Source organism: Leptodactylus fuscus, chromosome 3 (assembly GCF_031893055.1).
Source record: "Leptodactylus fuscus isolate aLepFus1 chromosome 3, aLepFus1.hap2, whole genome shotgun sequence".
Lineage (NCBI taxonomy): Eukaryota > Metazoa > Chordata > Amphibia > Anura > Leptodactylidae > Leptodactylus > Leptodactylus fuscus.
Window position 1 is genome coordinate 78,502,144 of NC_134267.1, and position 13,710 is coordinate 78,515,853.

The window sequence follows — 13,710 nt, forward strand, 5'->3', positions numbered from 1 at the left end:
GCGCCTCCGGCGCCTTTGACCGCGGCGCCGGAGGGGTTAATGCCTCCGATCGGTCCGGGGACAGATCGGAGGCATTAGAGCCGGTTGTCTACTGCTTAAAGCAGTAGACACCCGGCGGCTATGGCGGCCGCCCGGTTCCCGGGCGATCGCCATAGTTACAGACCCGACATGCGCCGTACTATTACGGCGCATGTCGGGAAGGGGTTAATTTTATACTTTATTTGCCGTGGTATATCATTTCTATCTACTGTGATGTATTCCCCACAGATTTACCTTTCCACATCTGTTGTGTCTGCATAGGCTTTTTTTCTATGCACTGCAATACATGTGTCCTTGAAAAATGGTTTTTGGAAATATACTGTATATACTCGAGTATAAGCCAACCCGAATATAAGCCGAGACCCCTAATTTTACCACAAAAAACTGGGAAAATTTATTGACTCGAATATAGGCTGAAGGGGGGGGGGAATGGGAATCCAGCATTGCATATAAATAGTCTGGTCGTGTGCATTACAGCTCAGTAACTCCATGGGAATCATAGTAATAGCAGTTAACCCCATCATGTCCCTCACAATAACCCCCTGTGTGATTCACATAAGAGTTACTGATATGTGGGACATATGGAAGTTTTCATAATTAAAGGGGCTCTATCAGCAAAATCCTGCAGATAGAGCCCCACATATGCGTGCATAGCCTTTAAAAAGGCTATTCAGGCACTGTAAAAGTTATATTAAACTACCCCCCCGTTTTAAAATAATAACTTAAAAAAGAATGTTCTCTACTTATGGAACGTGCACCCTGGGCGGGCATTCAGGGTGCGGCGTCTTCTTCTTCCCCGCCTCTTCTTCCTCTGACGTCTTCGGGTCCCGTCCTCCTCCGGCGCTTGCTCGCGGACACTGATAAAAAAAAATAGCCCTGGCGCATGCGCAGTAGCACGCGGCTTCTACTACGGCTACTGCGCATGCGCCCGGGCTTTTTTTTTTTATTTAGTTTAATATAAAGAGAGATATGGTAAATTAGATTTATGAAGTAATTTGGGTGGTATGACTATCTAATTGAAGGACAAGGTTTGAAAACTTAATTTTTTCAAAATTTTCACCAAATTTCCTATTTTTTCATAATTAAAGGTAAAACATACTGACCAAAATTTACCACTGACAATGTACAATGTGTCACAAAAAAACAGTCTCTGGATCACTCTGAAAAGTAAAAGTCTCTCAAAATTATTACCACATAAAGTGACACATGTCAGCTGTGAAAAATTAGACCTGGTCCTTAAAGCGGCTCTATTATTGGGAAAAGTCATTTTTAACTAATCACATACTTGCATAGGCTTTAGTAATGCTATTCCACACATAGCTTTTGTATGTAAATTGTCTCAGTGGTTTTTGAATAAGTCCATTTTTATTTATATGCTAATGGCTTTCAGCCAGCACAGGAAGTTCCCAGCAGCACTCGTCCCTGCTATTATCTACTATGTGTGTGTGTGTGTGTGCAAACAGGAAGTCATCAGCAGCAGCCTGTGCTGTATACACCCATAGGAATCAATAGCAAAGAGGGTGCACGATGCATTGTGCACCCAGTCAATTAGCATATGAATAAAAACGGACTTATTCAAAAAACGCTGAGGCAATTTATATACTAAAGGTAGGTGTGGAAAAGCCTTTCTAAAGCCTATGCAAGGATGTGATTAGTTCAAAATGACTTTTCCCAATGATAGAGCCCCTTTAAGGTGAATCTATGCTATGCCCTTAAGGGGTTAAAAGAAGGTTATCCCAATGTGGTCAATTAGTTGCCAAAAGAGATATAACCTGCATCCTTAGGACTGAAATTTTGTACATGTTACAATATTTGTTAGTGACTTTAAGGCTAAGGCCCCACGGGATCATCCGCAGCAATAAAGCGCTGCAGGAAAAAACGGAGCAGGAACGCATTGCGGTTCTTCCAGCAGCACTTTAAACAGAAAGTTTGTGGAGTTTTCCTCCGCGGACTTTCTGTTACAATTATATCTATGGGGAAACCGCCAGCGTTTCTGTAGATATAATTGACATGCTGCAAATTCAACACCGCTGTTTTTACGCTGTGGACATGGGATTTGCTAGAATCCCATCCACTTACTGTAAAACGCCGAGATTTTTTGCGCAGTGTTTCCGCCGCAGGCAAATCGTGCCGTTTCAGACCCATGGAGTCCCAGCCTAATAGGTGGTCAGCAAAACAGGCCAAAATAGAACATGTCCCAGTTCTTTTTCCACAAACCCAACCTCCCCCCCAAACACATACATGAGCCTATTAAATCCAAGGGGCTGGTATGCCGTCCATCATTAACATTACGTGGCTCTATAAAATAGACACTTGACTAAGCTCTGAAGATAACATTGTCAGCAGCCATTTTCTGAACTACATATCTGCGAAGGGTTTTTCTTTTATAGTAATACCAAGTTAAAATGGCAAACCACTGATCAGTCTCTAGCACTACCTGCGGCCCAGGCAGGGTTTTCATTGATGGGTATAGATATTTTACTCTAGCTAGATAAGCCATATACATATCTCTATAGAATGTATATCATTTGCTGTAGTGCTCCAATGTTCTCATAAAGCAGCTGCCTCCTCAGTGAGTGGTGGCCACTTGAGGGCTGATGGCTATGGCCAGTTCTCCACTGGCCAGGTCTCCTGGTGCCCTGCTACTGTCCTCTGCTCCCACACTATCACTATGCACACAGCTTCCTTCACGTCCCTGCTGTCTCTATGGAGTGTTGCGGGCGGAGCCGCCGGGCTGAGGACACAGCAGGAGGCAGGACCTGCTCGACCTGTTGTGTGCTGAGGGATGAGCGCCGTGAATCAGCTCCAGGCTTAATAGCCATTGTTTTTATGGCCATCAGTCACAGAGCGAGCTGGTAACGACAACAGACATGGCTCTTCCTCCCATCCCGCAACATCCTCCGGGGCTCTCTCCTCACAGGGCTCAACTCGGCAAACTTGGAGAGAGACGGGCTCCTACTCAGCCGGCGCTGGGGGACCTCAGGAAGACCTCCATGGACAAGAAGGACCTGTCCAACTCCTGGCCATCGGCGTCTGTGAAGAAACCCCAGGCGGGCTTGGGGCAGCACGGAGACTCCATCCACCCAGCCCGCCGGTTCTTGGAGCAGGTGCCCAGGGGGATGACTCGCTCCTATGAAAGTGTGATACATCCGCGGCAGACAGCCCCAAACAGGACCAAGCGAGAGCCCCCCCATCCTGGCAGGAGACCGCCACCTAAACAGCAGCACACTGCCCAGCATGAGCCCCCCGCACAGCAGCCCAGCTCGCCCCCTAAATCCCAGCAGCCACAGGATGCGCCCTTTACCCTGCGCCTCACCCCAGAAGCCATCCTGGTCATCCAGAAGAGGAGCCTGGAGAAGCAGCACTCCCAGCAGCGCAGTGCCAATGCCCGCAGGATCTTCGCCACTAGCAGTGGACGCTGCCCCCGGAGCCCTCTGCAGAGATCGCCCCCCGATGTCAGGGAACTAGTGAAGATCTCTCTACTGAACGATCAGCATCGCTACGACGACATGGAGTATGAAGACGAGTGCTGCTGGCTCAGGGACGGGGATGAGGGGCTGGTCAGAAAGTGCACTGAGTGGCTTCATGGGGTAGAGATGGCCACAGGGCGAGGGGGCAACCTCCATGACAAACTGCAGTCTCTGCCACATCTCAATACATTTTAACGTGTCAGGACCATGCAAGAATAAAATATTCACTGCCAAGGACTGGTGACTGCCAGACACAGGGGCAAATCCATGTCTCCAAACCTAGCCATGGGACCATTGTAAAGATCTGCTATGAGAGGGCACAAGTAACAGTCTCACTGATGGAGTCGCCTTCTTCCAGGTCGTAGTGGAGGAATCCACATCATATTCCTTGCCCAAGTCCCATCCAGTCTTGGTGACATCTGGGTACATGTATAGAACTGGGCGAAGTGTCCCCTATACTCTGGATATTTATAAGCAGGATGAAACCTTCCAGCATAAGGGTCATGTGTATTTCTAAATATAATGTAATATATCTGTTTCTTAAATAGAAGCCCAGAGTCTTTCCTCCTCTTGTGTCCTCTATTACTGCTTATTCTGTGTCACCTTTGCTTCTATACATGACACATGTTTGGTTCCCCTTCCGTTCTTATGGAGGTCCAGCAGTGATGCAATATACAGCATAACAAGGTCCATCAATTTAGGATTTTTTGTGTTTTCTGATCAGATGGGTCCTGGGAGCACCAGTTAATTTTAGGTACCCTAAGGAGACTTGCCACAGTCAGCGTGTCACCAGATGACCACTATTTATAGACATTTCATAATTTTATGCGGTTTTATGTTTGGAAGTTGTAACAATTACAATAGATCTTAAGGTTTCTCTCATTCTGATCAAAGCCATGTATTTCATTGTTGTTAAAGTGAATTTTACAGCATCTGACTTGTGGGAAAGGGGTTGGCTGCTGTGACCCTCAGTAATCATGTGTGAATGGATAGGTAGTGAGCATGTGTGACCCCTCCAATTCTCTTCACTTCTACAAGATGATATAGATGGGCAAATACGGCACTCTGAGATTCCTATACAAATAAATGGAGCAGTGGTCACACATGAATACTACCAATACATTCACAGTGTACTCAGGAACCACACTATTTTTGCAAACACCTAGGAATCAAACACTTTATTCCCTATGCTCAGGATAGGAGATAAATGTTACTGGGAAAATCCTTTTAAATAATTGAATCTGAACAATTTTATTCCACAGAAAATCATAACAAAAATGTTTGGCTTAAAGGGAAAGGGTTGCTAGATAATGATCTATTCTTTCATTTACATTTTTATGTGAAACATATTTATTAAGAATTTTTGGTGATATTATTTTTAATTTTCTATGTTATCTATATTTTAAAAAATCCAGGAAATCTTGCAATTCCAAATATTGCCGCTAAGCCTAAATTAAAGGTTGTAACTGTCTCATGTATGGACTAAGAGCTGTAGACCCAATGATCTGGCGCAAACCTTATTGACTTTCATGGGAGCGTTTTCTAGGCTTGCTCTGTGATCTCTGTATCGAGGGGAGAAGATAAGCTGTGACATCACCTAATGTGACTGGTGTATTACCTACATATATCTGATATATGAGATCATCAGTGTGCTGTAACAAAATCTACAGAAAACAAGAAGCCTCGCTGTATTAAGTGGCCTGTTGGCCAGAATCAGAACTGCAGGATTTTTAGGGATCTTCTGAAATGTGGATAATAACATGGAAACATTTTCAAAATCTCACCAAAAATTCTTTACATATATGTATAAATTAGGTAATTGTCTGGCAACATATTGTCCTTTTTAGCTCATCACCATGTACCCTATTGTGGAATATGAAAGTACGGGTTTCCCCTGAGCAGGACCCCTTATATGTTATTATACAGTCCTATGAAAAAGTTTGGGCACCCCTATTAATCTTAATCATTTTTAGTTCTAAATATTTTGGTATTTGCAACAGCCATTTCAGTTTGATATATCTAATAACTGATGGACACAGTAATATTTCAGGATTGAAATGAGGTTTATTGTACTAACAGAAAATGTGCAATATGCATTAAACCAAAATTTGACCGGTGCAAAAGTATGGGCACCTCAACAGAAAAGTGACATTAATATTTAGTAGATCCTCCTTTTGCAAAGATAACAGCCTCTAGTCGCTTCCTGTAGATTTTAATCAGTTCCTGGATCCTGGATAAAGGTATTTTGGACAAACAATTCAAGTTCAGTTAAGTTAGATGGTCGCCGAGCATGGACAGCCCGCTTCAAATCATCCCACAGATGTTCAATGATATTCAGGTCTGGGGACTGGGATGGCCATTCCAGAACATTGTAATTGTTCCTCTGCATGAATGCCTGAGTCCATTTGGAGCGGTGTTTTGGATCATTGTCTTGCTGAAATATCCATCCCCGGCGTAACTTCAACTTCGTCACTGATTCTTGAACATTATTCTCAAGAATCTGCTGATACTGAGTGGAATCCATGCGACCCTCAACTTTAACAAGATTCCCGATGCCGGCATTGGCCACACAGTCCCAAAGCATGATGGAACCTCCACCAAATTTTACAGTGGGTAGCATGTGTTTTTCTTGGAATGCTGTTTCTTTTTGGACGCCATGCATAACGCCTTTTTTTATAACCAAACAACTCAATTTTTGTTTCCAAAATGAAGCTGCCTTGTCCAAATGTGCTTTTTCATACCTCAGGCAACTCTATTTGTGGCGTACGTGCAGAAACGGCTTCTTTCTCATCACTCTCCCATACAGCTTCTATTTGTGCAAAGTGCGCTGTATAGTTGACCGATGCACAGTGACACTGTCACGGAGCAAAGGTATACGTCTTCCTCCGGATGGTCTTTTGAATCAACAGGGACGCAAGAGGTCGGGAGACAACAGCAATTTATTGTAATCCACAAAGTTAGTAGCCGGCGGCGGTCACATCAACCGTAATAACAATAAGTCCACAGAAGTCACAATCCAATGATAGCTTTGGTTCCTTGGTCCTGTAACTAAATTCTGGCTCTCTGCAGAGCTGTGCACAGGCCGGCTAACACATACTAACTGCTAGCTATATACTATATACTAAACTGTTACACCTATACCTGGGGGTGGGAAGGGCTGAGCCACAGATCCTTCCCCCCTCACCTATGCCAAGGAGAGCAGACTCCCTGTCTACTATGGACAATGCACCATCCAACATCTTCTTGGAGACACTGATCAGATTATCTCCACCCATTGTCCTCACTAGTTAGAGGTATTTGCATACAATGGGCTAACACACTAGACCCGAATCAGCCAACTACACACTGATGTTTACAACAGGTTAGAGAATACATTCCACATGAAATATATATTACACATTGCCTATAGTATAGACTCTAACCATCCCGTGACAACCCCTCCCCCTCTCAAAACATGTGCATGACACAATTGGCCTACACAGGTAAATTGGGGAATGCACATCAGTCTCTATAGCTCATATGTCCTCCTGCCGGGATAACCCATCTGTGTTCTGGTGTTGGTTCCCTCGGCGGTACTGAATGGTAAAGTTGTAGGGTTGAAGGGCTGGCATCTGTCAGAAAATCCGGTGGATCCATGTTGGCTTCTCCCTGAGCTTGGCTTCGGGTCACTGCTCCCACAAAGTGGCACTGTAGATTTCCAACATCGTTGCCTAACAGAACATCGGCCGGCAGCCCGCTCATCACACCAATTGTGCATCGTTTTGGTCCATAACCATAGTCGAGTTCCACGGTAGCTTTAGGAATACGTCTTTGAGTACCCCCTGCCAACTTGATAGAAATGCCAGGACCCTCCTCTAGGGCCTCGGGTCGCACAACTCGGGGGTCCGCTACCGTTAGGAAAGCTCCCGAGTCCCGGAATCCAACAACTGTTCGGCCATCCAGTAGGACCTCCTGCAAGTGCTTCCTCTGAAGGTTTGTGTGATGTGTGGCGGAAGGCTGAATCCCATAGACCCCTGGAGGTGGAACAGATGTGTCATTCATGGAGTCATCTGGAAATGGGGCCAAACTTTCTGTCCTAGGAGTGGTTCCCAGGTAGTGAATAGGCCGGGATGCCACGGTGGCCCGTGCCCCCATGTTAACAGGGCAACTAGCTTGCAAATGTCCAGGCCGCCCGCACCCAAAACATCTGCGCTCTAGCATTCTTCCAGTAGGTCGTTGTCTAGGGACAGGGTTGTTCATAGCTGGAGGCCGATGGGCTGGGGCAGGGGTAGAGGGGGAATTGTAATCCTGAGGCCGGGCACGAAAGGTGGTTGGCTGGCTGAAGGGTGTCTGGCGGACTGTGGTAGTTTTCCGCTCCTCTGCAAACAACCTCTTCCACTGCGGCTTGATGGTCAGGCCCTCATCTGCAAGAGAAGCAGCTTGCTCAACTGTGGCTGGGTTCCGTTCCAGCACCCACTCACGGATCTCAGCGGGGCACTGGGAAAAGAACTGTTCCTTAAGTATGACTTGGAGGATCTTATCGACTGTGACAGCCTCCTCTCCTTCTAGCCAGCGCTTGCATGCTTGCTTCAACTTGTGGGCGAACATGTGGAAGGAGCTTCCCCCATTGTAAGACAAAGAGCGGAACTGAACTCGGTAGGTCTCTGGAGTGACTGCATAATACTTCTGCACCGCTCTTTTAATGGCCTCATAGTCCCGCTGATCACTAGGGTCCATGGCTCTGAGAGCTTCCGCAGCCCCATCTCGTAGGTGCCCCACCAGATACCGGACCCAATCCTTCTCTGGGACTTCCATCAGGTGGCACTGGTGTTCGAAATCCTGAAAATATCCATCAACATCCCCAGCCGCTTCCTCAAAGGTCTTGAAGTGTTTATGGGAGACATATGGTGGTTCTCTCACTGTTGGGCTGGGGGTCGACGTTTGATTATAATTCCTCATAGTTATCTCAGCCATTCGCATTTCATGCGCCATTCTTTCCTTTTCATGCGCCATTCTCTGTTCCTCCTTCTCCGTTTCCTGAGCCCTCTGTAATGCTCTACTCCTTTGCTCTGCAGTTGCTCCTAGCCCCAGCACTGCCAATTCCTCCTCATACAAAACAACCCATCTGCTCTTTTGGGTCTGTACCTGCCACTCCTGTATCTCTACTGTCTCCTGGGGGCAGCCCTCCTCATGGTCGCTTTGCAGGGTCATCTCCTCCAGTGCCTCGATCAGTTGCTCTTTCGTTCTTCCCTGGTAACTCAGGTTTAGTTCCCGGGCCCTTACTTGTAGACTTGCCATAGTCCAGTTCCTGTATTCTGAGGTTGTGGCTCCATTAATCGCTGAGCTGCTGTAGTCCATCTCGCTGTCCGCTGTTGATCCCACCGCTGCCACCAGTTGTCACGGAGCAAAGGTATACGTCTTCCTCCGGATGGTCTTTTGAATCAACAGGGACGCAAGAGGTCGGGAGACAACAGCAATTTATTGTAATCCACAAAGTTAGTAGCCGGCGGCGGTCACATCAACCGTAATAACAATAAGTCCACAGAAGTCACAATCCAATGATAGCTTTGGTTCCTTGGTCCTGTAACTAAATTCTGGCTCTCTGCAGAGCTGTGCACAGGCCGGCTAACACATACTAACTGCTAGCTATATACTATATACTAAACTGTTACACCTATACCTGGGGGTGGGAAGGGCTGAGCCACAGATCCTTCCCCCCTCACCTATGCCAAGGAGAGCAGACTCCCTGTCTACTATGGACAATGCACCATCCAACATCTTCTTGGAGACACTGATCAGATTATCTCCACCCATTGTCCTCACTAGTTAGAGGTATTTGCATACAATGGGCTAACACACTAGACCCGAATCAGCCAACTACACACTGATGTTTACAACAGGTTAGAGAATACATTCCACATGAAATATATATTACACATTGCCTATAGTATAGACTCTAACCATCCCGTGACAGACACCATCTGCAGCAAGATGATGCTGCAGCTCTTTGGAGGTGGTCTGTGGATTGTCCTTGACTGTTCTCACCATTCTTCTTCTCTGCCTTTTTGATATTTTTCTTGGCCTGCCACTTCTGGGCTTAACAAGAACTGTCCCTGTGGTCTTCCATTTCCTTACTATGTTCCTCACAGTGGAAACTGACAGGTTAAATCTCTGAGACAACTTTTTGTATCCTTCCCCTGAACAACTATGTTGAACAATCTTTGTTTTCAGATCATTTGAGAGTTGTTTTGAGTAGCCCATGATGCCACTCTTCAGAGGAGATTCAAATAGGAGAACAACTTGCAATTGGCCACCTTAAATACCTTTTCTTATGATTGGATACATCTGGTTATGAAGGTCAAAGCTCACTGAGGTTACAAAACCAATTTTGTGCTTCAGTAAGTCAGTAAAAAGTAGTTAGGAGTATTCAAATCAATAAAATGATAAGGGTGCCCATACTTTCGCACGGTCAAATTTTGGTTTAATGCATATTGCACATTTTCTGTTAGTACAATAAACCTCATTTCAATCCTGAAATATTACTGTGTCCATCAGTTATTAGATATATCAAACTGAAATGGCTGTTGCAAACACCAAAATATTTAGAACAAAAAATGATTAAGATTAATAGGGGTGCCCAAACTTTTTCATAGGACTGTATAGTGTACAGAGTCAGATCCATATGGCCCCGTACATTGTATACTTCCCAGGCTGCGCTATTGCATCTTATCACCCTTCCTCTTCCATAGGAGCAGAGTTGCACTTCCCAGAAAACCCATATAAAGTGCACCTTTCATTTCAAACAATTCTTTGTGAGTCACTAGAATAAAGAGACTGTGGCACCCTGCTATGCGTTGTGTACCTTTGGCTCCTGTTGGCTACTTTTGGCTTCCTTTGGAAGTGAAGACATTGCATTGCCATGACTTGGAAGATTTGGCTTAATCAATCCCTTTACTGAATACATTCTCACTTCACATTAAAGTTAATCTGTCACTACATGACAGTATTAAAATATGAGCCAGTCCTGCTATTACATTCTGAGCTTACTTGTAAAGAATGTTTTGTTACGTGTTTTATGCTGATCCACTTGTGCATATTCATCAGAGGATTCTATAAAATGGAAATGCCATAGCTGACATACCATGGGGGAAAGAATCCGAAAACAGCCTGCCAGTACCTTACTGGCTTCTATATTGAAAAAACTTTATATCTTATGTCCAGAGATATTAGCTTTTATTAATTATATTACTCTTAGTTGGTTAATGCATATTTTAGGGAAAGAAAAAAGCCTGAATGGAATGGATTCTTACTATAGCACACTATTGTTCTAGGACTTATTCTTACACCAGTGCTTGGCATCATTTCAAGCCAAAGTTAGAAGTGAGGACTACACAGAGGTAAGGTATAATGGATAGATTTGCAGTCTGGGAAAAAGAGCTACTGCATGCCTGTGCTAAATGACTTCAAGATCTGATAACCTGTTCCTCACCAATGGCAGAGAAAAGGTTAATATACTGTAATCATCCCCTTGGTGATGTTGACGACCTGGCACTAATGCCTGAGATCAGAGTCCTCACTGACAGTGGGCATGTAGAAAAACTGAGGCCCCCTTTCCCCTCAGACTGAGCCCCTGCCTTCCTCACTTAGATGTTGCTGATAGTCCTGTACTGTATTCTGTATGTCTCTGGGAGGCAGGGACTCCAAGCATTATAGATAACTATACAGCTAGGAATCCCTTTTCCAGCAAGGTCAGACCAGTAAATCCGGTGAACATACGGACTACGTTTCATGGATGAAACTTGGTTGTGCGATTGTAGCTTTATATGAAAGAAATTTTCTGAGAGAAGTCCTCAGTAGTTGATACCTTTTTTTAATGGCTAACTCAAAAAGTTTTTTGATGACATATCGAGCTTTCGGGACTACTATAAAGGTCCCTTCATCAGGATGGTATAACACAATGTCTGAAGGTAGGCATATATATACAGAGAAATGGATATATACATATCCACTGGCTAACACGGTACAAGGATATATATTTTTTCTTTTACAAAATGTAGCTTTATAGTAATTGTTTCCCTGCTTAAATAACAACCTCTTAGCATTATTATGCCTCCATATAATTTATCTCCATTACTGCGCATTTCACACTCCTCTATGGCTAAATAATAATCCTTAAGGCCAGGGCCCTATGTAGCAAATATGCCGTCATTTTGCCACAGTGTTTTAAAGTCCCTGTAAAGTGGATGGGATTCTGGCTAATAATCTGCAGCGGAAACGCAGTGATTTAAAAAACATGTTTTTTGCAAATCACAGCATGTCAACTATATCTATGGAAACGCTGGTGGTTTCCATATAGGAATAATAAAAAAAGAAAGTCAGCAGAGGAAAACCTTCTGTGGACTTTCTGGGAAAAGCACTGCTGGGAAAAATCTTGATGCTTTTCTGCCGTGGTTTTTTTGCAGCACTTTTTGGCTACAGCCTAGAAATTGTAATAGGTGTATTTGTACTTATCCAGAAAAAGCAGTGCAACCTGTGGTCACACATTGCTGCGCTATAGGTGCTTTCACTTATAAGTAAGGGGGAATTCACACTACCGCCGCTGTCTGCCTCGGGGTGTCAAATGAATGGGTTTTAAAGCTGACCATCGGCAAGCTGTCCCTTGTCTAATTTCACTGGGGTTTACGATGGAGACCCCGGGGCAGACAGCGGCGATAGTGTGAATGACCCCTGAGTGAAACACCACTTAGTTATAGGCAAAACTGCACAACCAGTACCCTTACATAATGTGGTTTCCAGGTGATTTTTAGGCTGAGGACCCACGTTGCAGAAACGTAGCTTTTCTTGTTGCATATTTTGCTGCCAAGAGTGGCCACAAAAGGAATAGGAAATATATAGGAAGTCCTTATACTCTGCTTAATCCACCGCTCGCAAAAATAATAAGGATACGTACACTAATTATTTACCTATAAAATAAACGTAGATAGGTAAATGTAAGAGCACTTACATACCATTTGAGTGCTAGGAATATTATCAGAGGGCCCCCTCTAGCATCTCTGGGATACACAATGTACTGATAGGAGCATATAAGGGAGCCTTCACAAGATGTAACGCTGCGCTCATTCTGATCATAAAAACACGTTCAGAATGAGCGCAAGCAGCTCCCATTGACTTGAATGGGAGCTGGCATACGTGCGCTCCCCATTGAAATCAATGGGAGGCTTTTTTCCCTATGCTTTCAATGTATTAGATTAGAATGAGCGCAGTGTTACATCGTGTGAAGGCTCCCTAACTCCTTAAAGTGCAATATTAGAGTAAGCTAACCACTAGATTCTGTCTAGATGGCTTGGATACTTTTCCACAATTCCATATAATGGCAGGGATCCTTCCTGGCTGACGTCCACCATTACTGAAAAAATCTACAGCAAAAAAAATTTCATTTCTGCAAAGTGGGGCCTCAGTCTAAAAGTGTACCAAAACACACTTGAAAAATGTGCATTTGTTATATTTTTTTGTATTTAGTGAATTTATTTAGTATTTAGGGAAAAACTGATTAAGGCTAAGGGCTAGTTCACATGGGGCAAAAAGGTCAGGATTTTGATGCGGAATTGGAGTCAAAATCCTGCCGCCTGCCATTGAAATCAATGGGAGCCGGACATTATCTTTTTCCGCGAGCTGCCCTTTCTTCAGGCGGATTCGCCGTCCACCTCGCGACACCACCCTCCACACTAGGCCCATTCATTTATTTGTTTTGCTCAATGTGGGAATAAGATTAAATGGAAACGCATTCACTTTCTGGGACTGTAGAATGCAGCCTTTTTTTCCAGTTGTGTTTCCGCAAACATCTAACACACTGCATTGCTGCAAGGTGTGTCCTCAGCCTAATGAGTTCAGGCTTCTTTGTGTGGATGGCAAAAGTTGAAATTGTAATATTTTGTAATATTTAAAAAAAAAGACAACATCACCAAAATGTCTTAAAAATATATTTAACATAAAAAGTGATTTAAACAATAAGTCTTTTTCTGGTGACTCATTCCCTTTAAGTTCTTGCTTCCCAGGAAGAGGAAGATGGCAGCAAGTACACAGTGCTTGGTGGAGGAACAAGAAACTAAAACTAAGCAGATAAAAAAATCTTATAAAAATGAACTAGAATGTTTTATGTGACACTGACATTTCATCATGAAGAGAACTAATGTACTTAATGACTGTCGGTAATGAGGCAGAG

The 13,710-nt window shown here is 44.2% G+C and overlaps 1 protein-coding gene across 1 annotated transcript; it reads left to right on the plus strand.

Annotated features, from left to right (window-relative positions):
- Window positions 1–2,833: 2,833 nt before the first annotated feature.
- On the plus strand, window positions 2,834–3,799 carry PRR18 (proline rich 18). The gene has a single exon (XM_075266610.1). It carries the CDS (start codon window positions 2,910–2,912, stop codon window positions 3,702–3,704), a length of 795 nt encoding a protein of 264 aa, XP_075122711.1. The 5' UTR covers window positions 2,834–2,909; the 3' UTR covers window positions 3,705–3,799.
- The last annotated feature ends 9,911 nt before the right edge of the window (window positions 3,800–13,710 follow it).

Excerpts from the sequence above, each read along its gene's own strand:
- PRR18 (XM_075266610.1), top strand. The coding sequence starts at position 2,910 with ATGGCTCTTCCTCCCATCCCGCAACATCCTCCGGGGCTCTCTCCTCAC.